Genomic DNA, 17,548 nt, shown 5'->3' on the forward strand with positions numbered 1-17,548 from the left:
TTTTTTAAAATATTTGGTGGGGGCAGCATCCCAGCACCCAGCATTACAAATACCACTGTTACTAATACTACTAATGCTACCATTTTTTCATGGCATTTGGTATTATATTGTTTATTCACAGCAAAAAAGTGTGCTTAGAAAAAATATTTACTAAACAATTCACATTTATGGAAAATGATTAAGAAAAACAAACAAAAAACAGTAAGGAGAGAATAAAGTATATTTATTAAGGTGATGGCATGTTAATATTCAAACCAGACAAACACACAAACAAATATAAAATCAGTGCAGATGTTACATATACAGTTACGGTATAATGGCAGGAGTTTATATGCTGACAAAAACATAAAAGGTTCATTGCCTCACCAATAAAGACCTTAGGGTTGCAGTGCACCTACATAAATGTATGGTGGGAGTGCGCTTATTCACGCTGAATGGTACAGACAGCATTAGCTGAACAGCCATACTTTCAAATTGAATTCTGCTGTTAGTGTGAAATGCCATTATTTAATATAAATGTTATCATTCAGTAAGTTCAAATCACAGAACAGCTCCTGAATTTGGACACACTACTGTAACTGCAGCTGAATATTCTTTTTTTAGTTTGAAGTCATATGCATCAGTGCAACTATGTCCGTGACATCATGGAGTCTCTTGCAAGGGCCGAACCTACTTGAAAGTTTGGTGTAAATCTTTCATGGCACTCTTAAATGTCTTGATATTTACTACTACACCACTTCTGGTCATAGTCAAAAAATAATTTAAATTAATACTGAGTACTGTAAATAATTTAATTACAAATGCTACCCCAAAAATCTAAACATGTAAAGTAAAAGTCTAGTTAGTTTAACTGAAACAATTGACACCAGCCACCCAGTAAACTTGTCATCAAGATGGTTCTGTAATTCTTAATACCAAATGCTTTCAATGACTACATGCTGGAAAACAGAGAAGTTGTTTTTGTTTGCATTATTATTGTTTTGCGTTAGATTTTTCTTACTGATATTTCGTTTAATTTTTGTCATAACAATGAAAAGGAGACTTGTTTTTTTAATATTTTCAAAATTGCACTCTAAAATATTTCCCAAAAATATAAAATACCTCTACATGAGTCTTTGGGCCAGCTCACACTTTCAAGTGCTTCAAAGTGGGTACAGATCAACAAACAGCCAATCCATGCATCACTGTCTAGGATCAAGCACTAGAAAACATAACAGACATCCTCCTTTGAAATATTACTGATTTAGGCAGCAGGCCTTGGCAGTGCATTGTAGTTGAGTAATTGAGAAAAATATGTAGTTAATGTACTGTACTTAACTGTAAACAGGAAATGAATCCAATAAAGCAGCACCTACGCAATAAAGTAATATAAATATATATAGTAAGTCTGAAGACCAAAGCCGTGAAGGCATTAAATTGAGCCAGCTGACCAGTGACATATGCTAACATCAGACCATCATGAGACTTGCTTGTAACTGCCCTGTAATAAGGGGTTGTGTGCCCAGTTGGCTTAGGTACACCAGACCTTTTCCAGGAACCATGGAGCAACACAAAGTTTATTTTCTATATCATTTTTATCAAATGAATTTGTAACTTTACACTCCTCAAGGCCTGTGAATCTGATGACGCATAAAAAACTTTCAAAACTTGTGATATGTACTTACTTCCATTATGCAGTGTGGGTATAAATATATATACTGTATGCAATTACACATATGTACATATATGCAGTAATTGTCTACAGAACATTGTATGATAAGTGACAAGACCTTCTCAATGTTGCTACACAGCAGAGGTGTCTGGCTATCACACACAATGCTATGTCACACTATGATAACTGCTGTTGTCTCGTGTGAGGTTTCACTATGCTAATTAATGTCATCTCCATGTGTGGATCTCATGATATTTAACACCAAGATAAACATGGGACTAATCACAATTGCATCTAGGATGCAGTTGATGATGATAAGTACTCATTAGCATATAAAGTCATGGAAGACTCACTTATCTGAAATATCACCACCCAGTCAGGGTCATAACCCAACAAACAACCAAGTGCACCAGCTCCATATGGATGTTACTGAATATCATATGATCTGCTAGTCCTTGCTCAGTTAATGTTCATCTACAGTATGTATCTCAGACTCTGGGGTGTTAGAGCGTTCCTGCAACTGCTGTCACTGGCATTGATTGACAATCATGGCATATATGCTGCAATAAGTCATGGTGATCAACCACTGATCTCACCCCAACAAACTCACCTAGTCGTTTTTCCAAAGCACAAAAACATAATCAAGGCATTTCTGGTGTATTGCTATGGCAATGGCAGTACAAGCTTCCAGAGGTCATCTTGACTCTGTCGGCCTTTTCAGCGTATAGCTCTTTAGTGGCTTTAATGAACCAAAAAAACCCCTAAGTCTGACAGTTTGAAAAACTGACCAGGCTGATTGCTCTTGTCCACTTCATGCAAATTGGAACCCTCTTCTTTTTTATCGCTATGTGTATTAGATTGTGTTTTTCTCTTAGTATATATTAGTCACAAGTTGGCATAGTATGTAGAGCTGTTTAATCTTAGCACCAGAGCCATGAGTTAAATTCTTGGTGTGGTCACTCACTGTGTGACATTTCCACAATGTTTCTGGAAGTTTTCTCCAGTTTTCTCCAGTTACTCCAGTTTCCACTCAGATCTCAAAAACAAAAAGATCTGGAGTGAAATAGTGGGCCTTGTGATGGAATGGCATCCTATTGTATCAGTACTGCAGGAATTGACCCTGCATTGAAAAATGTTATCTTGGAAAATGAATGAATGAATGCATAATTCTAGTAATGTATACACATTTTAGTATTTCATGTTTTATTAATTTATAATTCTTATATTGAGTATAATCTAGCCGAATTTGATAAATCATGCTTCTCACTCTGCTCTCAATAAAGAACATAATATAGGAGTAAACTAAAATTAATGAAATAATCAGTATATTTAGGAAGTTATCCATAAAATACATTGCTTCTGCATTCTCAGATGGCACTCCACAAACATTACCAGTGCTCTAGATATTACTCATAGTATATATGGTGCAGTAAACGAAAAACAAATCAATCATCTATCATAACAAAAACCACTGTAGTGTTCTATTATATCAATGTATTTCCTTAACTTTACGTCCCATCTTAGGCATATTAATGAGAATTTCAGTTTCAGACCTGGCTCTGTTTCATTGTCTATCATGGAAAAGTATTCATTCTAGAGGGCAGCACGAAGGAGTGACGGTTACCACAAATGTTACATTCACATAGTTTTATGTTATTACACAAAATTATAACAAAATGATTTAATGGCTTAGGCTTGTTTGGTTAATCAGAAATAAAATTTGCATACAGCCATGTTTTGCATTTATACAATCATTTTCTAAATAAAGCTTTAGCTCACACTCCATATAAATCCATACATACTGATCATACACAGAGTTTTCTAATCTGTTTAGTTCACTGAAGAAGCACAGGGAGCTAAAGCCTGCCCCAGGACCACTGGGTATAAAGCTTGAAAAAAGCCCTTTATGGGACACCATGTGATTTATTTATTCAGCATGAATACTCTATACTTGTGATGAATGTATTTATATATGATGAATGACTTAAATGACTATTTTTATTTCTGTTAAATTATGTTTGAAGTATTCCAAGTGCAAAAAGTCAAAGCTTGTTGACAGTAAGTTTACATGCCTACTTTTGTCAGTTCCAGGGTCTGCATTCATCTGATATATATTGTGAGCAATAATTGAAACATGTTTTACATTTCTAAATAATGATTGTTACAAAACAATTAAAATAATTTATTAAGAATCTTAATACAGTATTATTATCTTTTAACATATTATCCTATTAAGAATGACCCATCTCCTTGGTTTTTGTCTCATCTTCCGCTCTTTAATATCATGAAGTCTGTCCAACTAGTTAGAGTCAAATATACATTTCTGATGCATATAGTGCATTCAAGTTCAAGTTGAGTTCTGTCGTCAAGCTTAATTAAAGCTAATGCTCATCATTTTCCAAATGGCCATTAGAAAGTAGTGCCTATTAATTCATGATTCAGGATGAGCTGAAGGGTGGATGAAGATTCATGTGGTTATTTATTTATCTTCCTTATACCCATCTATCCAGTTGTCAGCACTAGTTCTCAGCCTGGGATGTGGATAGGATGACCACTCCCTGGAAGAAGAAGTACTCTGGGTGTATACTGGAAAATGGTTTGTGTCATTACCCAAACAGGACAAACTTGGCTTTCTTTCATACAGGAGGTGTGGAGCAACACGATTTCTGGAACTTTGGTTAGGAGAAGATGATGGTGTTGTTCTTTGGCAAATCTCACTTTGTGGAGGAGGACTGTAAATGGTCAGGTGGCCATCCGTAGCTGCCTGTGACCGCGACCCTGACATAGGGGTAGCAAGACGAGGCATTACAGAAGCAGTGCTGAAGTGAGTAGAGAATGTTGAATAAGCCATTGTCTCCATCGTCTGCACATTATAGCTTGTGTATGGAGAAACAGATGCCCACATGTTGCAGTTTAGCGATGACAAAGTTGGATGATCTTCTGCTCCAGGGCTCCCTGAGATGTCTCCCTCAGCAGCTGTGTACATGCAGGCTTCACCAGATCCTGCCGGATCATTAGAGTTTGGGTAATTTTGTGCTGCCTGTTCATACGATGCTGCAGGATGACAATAGCGTTCATCAATGATGGAGGAAGTCTCCAAATAAGGACGCTTACAAGTGAGGTCCAAGTGCCTACCATCTGCAATACAAATATTAAAAAAATAGCATTTATTTTAGGCAAACTTGTTTGCTTTAGTACAATGTAGAGAGCGTTTTACAATAAAACCTACAAAAAATTGATTTAAAGCCTTTTGCTAGAGGAAATAGTAAAGTCATTTTATTACTAAAGCATTCAAACTTTATGGCTCCGAACTGAATGATGGCTTTTCAGAGTTTGGACAGCACACTTCTGAACTGTATTCAAACTTAGATCAAGGTGTCTGAATCGCTATGCCTAAATTGTGCAGCTGGATGTCTGTGTTTAAAGCCCACCTCATATCTCTGCAACACAGTAGCTCCCATTTAACATATTTAAACACACAAAATATTTGTGGCCTCTTAAAAAGTTACAAACTATGTAATTTATTAAGGCAGTGAATGCCAGACCAGTGTACATTGTCAGGCCACACAACTGCTCTAGTCAATATGTCCTCCACTTCAATCCCATAGAGCAGAGGTGCCCACACTTTTTCGGCTTGCAAGCTACTTTTAAGATAACCAGGTCGAAATGATCTATCTACATTAAAAATGATATATATATACAGTGCATCTGGAAAGCATTCACAGTGCATCACTTTTTCCACATTTTGTTATGTTACAGCCTTATTCCAAAATGGATTCAATTATTTTTTTTTCCTCAGAATTCTACACACAACACCCCATAATGACAACGTGAAAAAAGTTTACTTGAGATTTTTGCATACTTTATCTGATCATATACATGTGGAATCCTGTTGTAATGAAATTCATGGAACCATAAAAATATTTTGTTACAACAGAAATTTCATTATAACAAATATGAAGAAAATACATATACTGTTGTGACTGTGTTCGCTGGCAATTCACCATCTCTAATGGTAGTGGCACTAGGAGAGCCCGTTTCTGCTCTGTTGCATCTGGTAAAGAGTAAACCGAGGGCAAACAAATTGGTTGTCCTCTGTAGGATCAGGCTTACCGTATAACGTGCTTGTTGCACAATGTTTAGAACATTTCATACCGGGGTTTGGCCTGCTCTTTTTTGCACACTCCTGGTCTGCCACAGTGGTGATTTCAAGCCCGTGGTGTTCTTCAAATCTGAAGGTGGGAGCTAAAGCAGGACGATTGCCCTCATGTTGAAGCTCCTATCTGATGTGCTTGAGTATTGAAATGATAGCTCCTATTTTGAATGAAGTCTTGAGACTGTACCTACTTTCTCTATACAGTAATAAAGTACCTGTATTTTCCTTGGAAACTTGGACTCACCTTCCTGTCTTTCGTGTAAATATGTGACCCAAGCTTGACAATACTTGTATAAAAAACAGCACTACTTAAACTGCAAAAATATTTTGTTTGAAAAATATATGTTAGATAACAACTTTTTTTTAAATAGAAATACGGGTATGAATACAGAATGAAAATGACACATTAGTCAGTCATTTTCCAACCCGCTAACTACAGGGTCACGGGGGTCTGCTGGAGCCAATCCCAGCCAGCGCAGGGTGCAATGCAGGAAACAAACCCTGGGCAGGGCACCAGCCCACCACAATGCACACACGGGACAATTTAGGATTGCCAATGCACCTAACCTACATGTCTTTGGAAGGAAACCAGTGCACCCAGAGGAAACCCACACAGACACAGGGAGAACATGCAAACTCCATGCAGAGAGGACCCGAGAAGTGAACCCAAGTCTCCTTACTGCGAGGCAGCAGCACTACTACTGTGCCACCATACCGCCCTATGAGACATTAGATGTAACTTTTTTTCAGCATAAGCTAACGCCATTTCTCACTTTTTTTGTTCACCACAAAGAAAACTTTGAGAAGCGCTAGAAACTCGAACAGTACAGTATCTGCACACAACACAACTACTTGGTGGAGCACTGCCTCAGAATTTGACTATACCTGTAAGATTTCGCTTCTACACTCTTCTCGAGCCTAGTTGAGATTGCCTGAGACTGGAAATTTCACAAGTTTGTTACTTTCTTTTGGTGTAACAAGAAATAGACAGCCTGTTGCAGGTTTCCCATGATTCGGTGAAAATGTAGGAGCAGCCTTAAGTATTTTTTACATTACATTATTTTCTTCAGTGGCCATTTTTGGTTGAAAAAAACATTTGTTATACTGAAATTTACATTTCATCACATCAAAATCCATTAAACATGATGTTGTATAAAGTTTTGTCCAGGCCAACAAAAAGTATTGATTATTCTGTAAATTTCATTACTTCGTTATTCGCTATAATGGGGTTTGACTTGTATATCATTGTATGTAATTAATTGCGATAATCTCATCTAACATTAAAAGATGTAATCATAAAATAAGTGCTTAAATCATAAAATAAATACACAGTGAATCACAAAAATAATGTAGAATCAATACAAATACATTTAAAATAAATAATGGCATTGCATAAACTTAAAACAATGACCTTAAATCTGAACTTTTAAGAAAATTCAATCTCAATTTGAATGCTTTCCTAAAAGGTAAGTTGAAAAGAAGGCAGTAAGAAAACAAGACCAATGTATTATACGCACCTACAAATACAACAACAAAAAAATCCTAATCCTATGACTGTAGATTTTGAATGCACTGCTAAAGATTGATTTAATTGAAAGTATAAACATCTCCTAAATAGACATACATTAAAATTATGTTAATACTGCACAAATACTATCCTCAAATTGTTCATCATTATCAATGACTTTGTAATTATTATACTCTACACAAGTATTTTTTAACTGGAGCTCCGTAAAAATAATAGTGTAGTGCCTCTGGGTCCTGACCTGAGAGAGAGAGAGAGAGACACACACACACACACAAATCAGGTGGTTGAGACCTGTCTGCAGGGGTGGACTGGCCATTAGGGCATTTGGGCAAAGCCTGGTGGGCCGCGGACTCTGGTCTGGTCATGGGTCATCCGTTTCATGAAATAAATTTTATATACTGGTTACTGTTTGACATTAAAAATAATTTTCTAAACTACTAAACATTATCTGTCTGGTACTGCGATTTATATAGTCCTATATAATATGCCGTATTACATCATCAAGTTGTTTTAGTTGTCAGTACACAACGTTGAAGTGAAAAGTTTGGTCAAAACTGCCTTTTGCTGATTTCTGTTTCGATATGGCTACATTTCAATTAACATATACATTATTGCAATTTATTTTATCTCATATCTAGTATTTAAATTCTTCAGTACTAATAATTAGTTTAGATTATGTATTATGCATTTTATTGTTCTCTGGTCGTTAGCGTGAGCGATAATTAGTGGTTTTCAGCTGCCATTATTAGTATGATGAATAAAGTTATAAAACACAGGATAGAAATTTTTCATATTAAGACGGAACATTTATAGTATCCTAGCCAAACTTGACACTAACAGTACTGTTGATGACGTGGCTGCTAAAAGCAGCGAACCGCGTAAGCTTCTAGCCTACTAGGGTACTGGCACTTGGACATGACATTGACATTTGACATTTACTCTAATAACGTGTAAGCCATGTTACAAAATTTTTATTTTTCATTATATTTTATTTCTAAACATGTCGTCAATTTTTAAGTTGAGTCTAAACAACAGTGTACAGATTAAGTTTGGCACCATTTAAGGTAGAATTCATATCATAGGCTCATAGCAAGTAGCGAGCTGCGTACTCATCACAAATTTTAAGAAAATTACAATGAATAAGGGGCCGAGTGGGTCAACCTCGTCACCTCACTCGTTGAAGGACGCCTGGGCCTGTTTCAAGACCCAGTCCGCTCCTGCCTGTCTGAAAAGGATAGGACTACCTGGAGAAGCCGGCATAAAAGCAGTTCCACAATCACAGTTTATACAGACACAGCACTTAGAGTGCTTGAATTATGCGGCCAGAGTGATTTACTACGCATTGCCACATGTGATTAAAGAAAGAAAACTGGTCACCTGTGCGCTTGAAGCAATGGTACAGCAAGTTAGAGTCCCGAGGAGTTGAGAAAGAATTGAAGGGCAGATCATGGGTGTCCAGGGCACCTAAAGGCACATGAGTGCTGATGTCACACTGTTGACTCCCGCATTGTGGACTGCTGACTGGCTTCCCCAGAAACTGTGAGTGAGCTGAAACAAGTGTTTGCCTGACGATGTTTTTGGAAATCACTGGATAATCTTTGCTGAAAGATAAAAAACGTATTTGTGTTTAATCAAGCTTAACACTTATAGCTGCCTTATGATGGTCAATTACAATGCATTAATTCAATCATCTATCAGGAATGGTTTACACTTCTGTTTTCCTTTCCAATGAAAGGAATTCTGCACATTTTTACAGACTTCAGTACTTCAGTTGACTTAATGCTAAATGCTTGAAGGTGACACTGCTACTAACCTCTGCAGTCGGGATAATCTCATATCACTCTCGTCACTTCCTCTGAATCCTTTAGCAAATGGATTATTTTCAATTTTTAGCTGGGTTATCTGCAGTAAAATGAAGACTTAATGTTAACTTACACAGAAAATGTTTCTAGTCATTTCCCCCCTCAGATTTACCATGCCAATACTAAAGACTTCATTGAAATATTGCATAATGTATTAAATATTTTTTTTACCAATTTAACATATTCATAATGTACTACCTGGCCATTTATCATTTCAAATTATTGGATTTCATATGGAGACAATGATTCCATCCTTCTATTAATTTGCTTTTTAAGTTGCTTTAATGAATAATTGCTGTTATAGCAGGCACATGACAGGCATCACCCAGCACAGGACAGCACTCTTTGACTAGACCCACTTTCAAACATCCACATCAAGTCTTATGTCAGGCGAGTTGAGATTTGACAAATAATCTAACATGCATGACTTAATACTCTAAAAGGAACAAGTAGGTATGAAGGGGAGTCAATATTAACATGCAAACAACCTGCTTCATGCTGAAGGCAACCCAACTGGGAATCAAAAATAAAATTCTTGAGGCCTAGTCATTCAAATGTAAGTAGTTTTATCAGATTTTGTTTTTTTATTTTTCCTGTCTAGTTTGAATGATTTTGACAACACTAATTTAAATCCACTTATCAATGGTGAAATTAAACTGACTGCCTTTTTGATGATACAGTATGTACAAGACACCAGCCCATCATAAGGCACAAATGCCCAAATAATATCCGTTAGAATTTTGACCAGTAACATCATATAACAGTAGGAGTACCATTTATTTCTGGCGTTTCTTGTAATTTAACAATAATAAATAAAGTATTATTTATATAGCACTTTTCTCATGTCCTAAGGACTTCACAAATATTTGAACTGGTACAAAAGGAATAATAGCATGGAATAAAATCAAATTAGTAACACTGAATACAAACTAATGTCAAGCACAAAACAATAAATAATTAATAGGAACCAGAAACAGATCAAGTAATTTGAGTCAGGTTACATGTTGGAATATCAACGTAGATACAGGAATGATTGTCTAGGAATGAGGACTTAACTGGGTTTGTAGTTCGGTCAGATTACAAATGCTGCCCTTTGAGTTTTTGAACATACCTGAAATGTGTGTTTCCAATTTCTGAATCAACAAGTGAGTCTGTCCTCAATAACCAAAATGCCAAAGCTGCATCTTTCGATATCCTGAATTCGGACTACACATTGTACCTGTTGTACCAGTGAGCTGCAGGGTTTAGTATGTGAATATCAGACAGATCTGTGACTTAGTGGTTGTAGATTTTCCAGCATACTTGGTGTAATCAGAATATAAGTTTATATGTCACTGTGCTCTGTGCAAATATTTTAAATCTGCTTTTCTTTTCTTCTCAGATGTATAGCTAACACAAAGCCAGATTTAGAACAGGGGCCCAGCATTTAGAATTGCTAGGCAAGCATCTTAAGACAAGACAAGTTAAGGACAACTGCGACATGGGCAATATGCACTATTTCTGTGAGTCAGCATGAAATTGGATCTTCTTTTCCTTGTTTGGAATGGTATAATTTACCTAAGTGGGGACCTGTACATGGACAAAAAGTATAAAGCCTTGGAACATTGCCTGGCACACCTTTGAAGCCGATGGACGGATGGGAGATGCCGTCATCCGATCCTGAAAATCCTTCCAGCGCATCAACGAAAATGGCAGACTCTATACACTGTGCTCAACTTCGGTGACAGTCTTGTAATGTTTTCCTCATCTGTTATGCCGCATAAATCATCGTTAAAGAAAGCCAAGTTATTTCTTCTATGTGACTTCTTACCGCCGTATTGCTAAGGGAGGGGTATCGCCTTTTAATATTATATCTATATAGTTTCAGGTTATGTAACACGCCACAATTACAAAAGCTGGATTCACTTGGTAGCAGTGTTGGTTTCAAACCCAAAGTTACCAGAACAGACTCTGGAATATTTTGCAATTCTTTTTATTTTGTTTCCCTAATAAAGCCTAAAAGGGTTGTTTGTTGAGGCATCACTCATTCTTACCATGTCTTGTTCACATTTCCCTCAAACAGAACATACCTACATTACAAGTAAATTTAGTAAGTCTATTAGTTTAAAGTCAGTCTTTCAAAATATTATTATTTAGATGTACTCCGTTCAATTACCATTCATATACATCAGGACTATTCAATTACAAATTCAGTTGGGTCAGATTTTCAAACTCAAGAAATTTAACTGGGCCACACATTTTCAGATGCCGGTAAGCAGTAGTTAATGAAAATTTAAAACCAACACAAATGAATGTATTGAAAAACAAGTAATGTTTATTCATTGTTTCCCTTTAAAATTTGCTCACATCTGACCCAGGCACTTCTCAAGGTGCGTAAAATCATAAAAAGTGCACAGCATTAGCAATACCATTTTGTTTACCTTTTGAAATCAAATAAATATTTTGGTCATATATGAACAGGCACATCACAAAGTGCTTTTAGCAGAATAAAAAAGAACTATCAAAGCTATCAGTGCACAACCCTGTAACAAGTGATAACAGTAACTAACACAAATGGATTACAAGGTCTACTGTATATTGAGGGACCAGAGGTTTGTTTGAAATCACCATATATGTGATTAATAGTGCCTCTGTAAACAAAAAGGTGGCAGTATGCATATGTTGCGTTTGGATCAAGTTTGAAGTACTGTAAAGGTATATATAGGCCTAGTGTTAGCACTATACAGTATGTTTTGTTTATTTGATGAAAAAGCATAACGTTTAAAATTTGAAATTAACAAATCATCAATTATAATAATAATTCTTTACATTTATATAGTGCTTTACCTGCTACACAAAGTGCTTTGCATACTCCACGCAGGGAGGACCCTGGATGCAAACCTATGATCTCTTTATTGCCAGGCAGCAGTGTTACCAATACACAACGTGCGTAGGTGTCCTATACTGCATATTGTCCTTGATGTACAAAAATGCCACTTATTGATAATATTTACAGAATGGAGTGTCTTCTTCTTTCGGCTGCTCTTGTTAGGGGTTGCCACAGCAGATCATCTTCTTTCATCTTTCTGTCCTCTGCATCTTGTTCAGTTACACTCATGACCTGAATCTCCTCTCTCACCACATCCATAAGCCTTCTCTTAGGCCTTCCTCTTTTCCTCTTGCCTGGCAGCTCTATCCTTAGCATCCTTCTCCCAATATACTCAGCATTTCTCCTCTGCACATGTCCAAACCAACGCAGTCTAGCCTCTCTGACTTTGTCTCCCAACTTTCCAACTTGAGCTGACCCTCTAATGTACTCAATTCTAATCCTGTCCATCCTCGTCACACCTAATGCAAATCTTAGCATCTTTAACTCTACTACCTTCAGCTCTGTCTCCAACTCATATAACATAGTTGGTCTCACTACCATCCTGTAGACCTTCCCTTTCACTCTTGCTGATATCTGTCTGTCACAAATCACTCCTGATGCTCTTCTCCACCCATTCCACCCTGCCTGCACTCTCGTTTTCACCTCTCTTCCACAATCCCCATTACTCTGTACTGTTGATCCCAAGTATTTAAACTCATCCACCTTCACCAACTCTACTCCTTGCATCCTCACCATTCCACTGACCTCCCTCCCATTTACACACATGTATTCTGTCTTGTTCCTACTGACCTTCAATCCTCTTCTCTCCTCTCTAGAGCATATCTCCACCTCTCCAGGGTCTCCTCAACCTGCTCCCTACTATCGCTACAGATCACAATGTCATCGTCCATGGGGACTCCTGTCTAATTTTGTCTGTCAACCTGTCTATCACAATTGCAAATAAGAAATGGCTCAGAGCCGATCCCTGATGTAATCCCACCTCCAAATTGAATGCATCCGTCACTCCTACCACAGACCTCACCATGGTCACACTTCCCTCGTACATATCCTGTACAACTCTAACATACTTCTCTGCCACTCCCGACTTCCTCATACAAAACCACAACTCCTCTAGGGGCACCCTGTTATATGCTTTCTCCAGGTCCACAAAGACGCAATGCAACTCCTTCTGGCCTTCTCTATACTTCTCCATCAACACCCTCAGAGCAAACACACATCTGTGGTGCTCTTTCTTGGCATGAAACCATACAGCTGCTCACTAATCATCACCTCACTTCTTAACCTAGCTTCCACTACTCTTTCCCATAACTTCATGCTGTGGCTCATCAATTTTATCCCCCTGTAGTTACTACAATTTTGCACATCCGCCTTATTCTTACATTTTCGGCACCAGTACACTTCTTCTCCACTACTCAGACACCCTCTCACTATCCAAGATTCCATTAAACAATCAGGTTAAAAACTCCACTGCCATCTTTCCTAAAAACCTCCATGCTTCCACAGTATCCATTTTTCATTCTCTTCATAGCTGTCCTTACTTCCTCCTTGCTAAGTTGTTGCACTTCCTGATTCACTATCTCCACATCATCCAACCTCTTCTCTCTCTTGTTCTCTTCATTCATCAGCCTCTCAAAGTACTCTTTCAATCTGCTCAACACACTCTCCTCACTTGTGAGTATCTTTCCTTCTTTATCCTTTATTACCCTAACCTGCTGCACATCTTTCCCAGCACAGTCCATCTGTCTAGCCAATTGGTGCAGGTTTTTTTCTCCATCCTTAGTGTCCAACCTCTCATACAACTCATCATAAGACTTTTCTTTAGCCTTCGCCACCTCTCTCTTCACCTTGCACCTTATCTCCTTGTACTCTTGTCTACGTTCTGCATCTCTCTATCCCACTTCTTCTTTGCCATCCTTTTCCTTTGTATACTCTCCTGTACTTCCCCATTTCACCACCAGGTTTCCTTATTCTCCTTCTTCTGTCTAGATGTCATGCCAAGCACCCTTCTTGCTGTCACCCTTACTACATCTGCTGTCCCAACTGTTTGGTAACTCTTCACTACCACCTAATGCCTGTCTCACCTCCTCCCTAAACTCAACCTTGCAGTCTTCCTTTTTCAACTTCCACCATTTGATCCTTGACTCTGCCCTCAATCTCTTCCTCTTCTTGATCTCCAACATCATCCTATAGACCACCACCCTGTGCTGCTTAACTACACTTACCCCTGTCACCACTTTGCAGTCTTCAATCTCCTTCATATTGATTCTCTGCATAGGATGTAATCTACCTGTGTGCATCTTCCTCCACTCTTGTACATAACCCTACATTCCTCCCTCTTCATAAAATACGTATTCACCATAGCCATGTCTATTCTTTTAGCAAAATCCACTATCCTCTGACCTTCTTCATTCCTCTCCTTAAGACCATACCTACCCATCACCTCCTGGTCTCCTCTGTTCCCTTCATCAGCAGGTCCATTGAAATCCACCCCAAATACAACATTTTGTCCCTTGGGTACACTGTTTATCACTTCTTCTTTCTCATCCATTGCACATCCAACTTGCGAGACATATGCACTAACAACATTCATCATCACACCTCCAATTTCCAGCTTCATAATCATTACTCTGCCTGACACTCTTTTCACCTCCAAAACACTCTTGACATACTGTTCCTTCCGAATAACCCCTACTCCATTTCTCCTCCTATCCACACCATGATAGAACAATTTGAATCCATCTCCAATCTACCTGGCCTTACTCCCCTTCCATTTAGTCTCTTGCACGCACAATATATCAACCTTCCTTCTCTCCATCATATCGGCTAACTCACTCCCCTTACCAGTCATACTGCCAACATTCAAAGTTCCTACCCTCAATTCCACTCTCTTTACTTTCCTCCTCTCCTCCTGCCTCCGGACACGTCTCCTCCCTCTTCTTCTCCTTCTTCTTCTTCAGCCAACAGTAGCCTAATTTCCACCAGCACCCTGTTGGCTAACAGTACTGGTGGCGGTCATTGTTAACCCGGAGCTCGACTGATCCAGTATGGAAATTTATATCGTTGTCCGCATATTGATTTGGCAAAATTTTACACCGGATGCCCTTCCTGACGTAACCCTCCCAATTTATCTGGGCTTGGGACTGGCACAAAGAAACACACTGTTTTGTGCATCCCCTGTGTACAGAATGGAGTTCAAGGTGTGTAAATACTTTGGAAGGTGCGCATCCATCTATACCATGTTAGTGCTGGTCTGATTCATTGGTAACCAAGGTGTATATATGCGTATGTGTGTGTGTGTGCTATTTTCTATGGATTCCTTCTGTAATCCTTTCACATATTTATGGTAAATGCATATTGAATTCTAACAGCTACTTTATGATATGCATTATTTCACACCACTTTGATTTAAAAGCTTATGTGATTGGCACGTCTTCATTGCTTGAATTTATTAGGTATATATGTTGTACTGATGCTTAAATTACTTTTGTACAGGGAAGTCTCTATAACATTCATATGAATAACATTTTTAAATTAACGGACTACTGTTTATAAATAATGCATTACTTAGCAATACAATTTTACAGGGCAAACACATTAGGACCCAGTTAATCCAGACACCAATGGTACAGACTTTCAGTTAATACGGACTGAATGTTCCATTGTAGGAAAAACTCCAATTATTAAGAAAAAAGATATATTTAAGGTGTTATAAAAATAACTTATTTATGTGTATTTTCCTGCAAATTGTGCAATATATTTATGCCCATGTGTACACCTTACCTTATTTTTTTGTGTTTTTTTTTCTAGGTTGGGTTAACATAAGATGCCAACAAAAAGAAAGTGTTACAATGTTGATGGAACAAAAATGTGTTGCTTTTTTCACATTATTGGGGGAAAGTTTACAAAAGATTACTTTTGAATTAGGTGTGGCAAAACAAACTGTTTCCAATTGGAAAATATATATATACTGTATATATGTATACTTTTTAAAAAACTATGCTTATATTAAGTTAAAAAGTGTACTAAAAAGTAAAAAATAAGTCTCTCATACATCACTCATAAAAAAAATAAAAGCATGGGCTCTTTTTGAATGTTGATTGATGAAAAGTGCCCACGCTTTTAATTTAAAAGTGATGTATGGGAGACTTATTTTTTACTTTTTAGTACACCTTTTAACTTAATATAAGTGTGGTTTTTAAAAAGTATGTTTTTATATTTATATTTTCAATTTTTTAGTCTTGAAAATTTTTCAAATATTCTCGAATGAAATGTTCTAACCGATGCTAATGCCATCTATTGCATAATATTTCTATCCTTTACTAGCGCCTTCTATTGGTGAAACCTTGAACTATTCTTCATATGAAAAAATAATTTCTTAATTAACATGGATTAATTGATCAAATAGTGAAACATGTTATTGATTTGTGTGTTGTCATTGGAAGTGAGTAAGTGTGCAAAATTTCAAGTCATTTGGACAATAGGAAGTGGGTTAAATATCGATTACAAGATTTGTACCAGACAACAAACAGGTGAAGTTAACATAAGTGTGGTAAAAAATTGCAAAGTAACTAGAAACTGTAAATGAAAACTGAAATATTAAAGATAGCTTTCCAAACTTTTACTAATCCACACTGAGTGCAGTCTTATCAGTTCTAGATTAAAAAGGCTCTACTGTAAATTTATGCCACAATGTACAAGAATATCTTTGAGTTCATAAACACAAAACTCATGCTTTAACTGCTTACTTGGCTTCATTATGACATCAGGGCTTCGGACACAGACAAGGACTAGAGTTGCTGGAACGAGGTGGTCTAGATGCATCAAAGAGTGTTTTCCTCATGTAAGGACATGAAGTCAACTGTACTGCACCACACACAGGGGAGGTCTGTAGAAGAATGGCCTAAGACCACACCTCAAGCCACGTGACCGAGGAAAGGCCTTTGAAAGAAGCTTTCACAAGGCATGAAGGCATTTCATGTCTGGCTACAGGTGAGAAAAGAACTTTGGAGGTGTACTATGTGCATTAAATGGGACCAAAACCACAGAGAACAAAACAGTCAGCCTGACTGTCTAAAAGAGATACTTTGAAGAGCTATGTTCGAGTGCCACTGCTATTAGAGAAGCCTTGTAGGCTATTAGTGGCGCTACATAAAACATTTTATGTTTAACTAAAATGGCATGGGAGTGGTGTCAATTCTCTTCCTGTGGTTGGAATGCCCTATAGAGCCTCCACTTGTTTAGACCTAAATGCTATAGATACAATTTCAAATACTATTCTTGATTGTATTAATATTAAAACAAAATGCCTGATACAGTGCATCACATTGCAAAATTTCAGACACAAAAACATTTATGGCCAACGCTAAAGTTAATTGTTTTTTTCAGTTTTGTCAAAACTTCATATTTAAAATTAAAATACAGACTATAAGTGCTTTAAAATATACAGCCATTTCATAAAATGTTAAACAAGAACATATGTTAG

The 17,548-nt window shown here is 37.3% G+C and overlaps 1 protein-coding gene across 2 annotated transcripts in view; it reads right to left on the reverse strand.

The window, feature by feature from the left end:
• Nucleotides 1-202: 202 nt before the first annotated feature.
• The window catches only part of tbx4 (T-box transcription factor 4), a 106,726-nt gene continuing 89,380 nt past the window's right edge, over nucleotides 203-17,548 (reverse strand). For both annotated transcript variants that reach the window (XM_039756730.1, XM_039756731.1), the window contains exons 7-9: nucleotides 9,149-9,237; nucleotides 8,713-8,936; nucleotides 203-4,789 (exon numbers count right to left, since the gene is read on the reverse strand). In XM_039756730.1, coding sequence (XP_039612664.1) covers nucleotides 4,131-4,789; nucleotides 8,713-8,936; nucleotides 9,149-9,237 — 972 coding nt within the window. In that variant the 3' untranslated portion in view covers nucleotides 203-4,130. The remainder of the gene's footprint in view (nucleotides 4,790-8,712; nucleotides 8,937-9,148; nucleotides 9,238-17,548) is intronic.

Source organism: Polypterus senegalus, chromosome 6 (genome assembly GCF_016835505.1).
Source record: "Polypterus senegalus isolate Bchr_013 chromosome 6, ASM1683550v1, whole genome shotgun sequence".
Taxonomy (NCBI): domain Eukaryota; kingdom Metazoa; phylum Chordata; class Cladistia; order Polypteriformes; family Polypteridae; genus Polypterus; species Polypterus senegalus.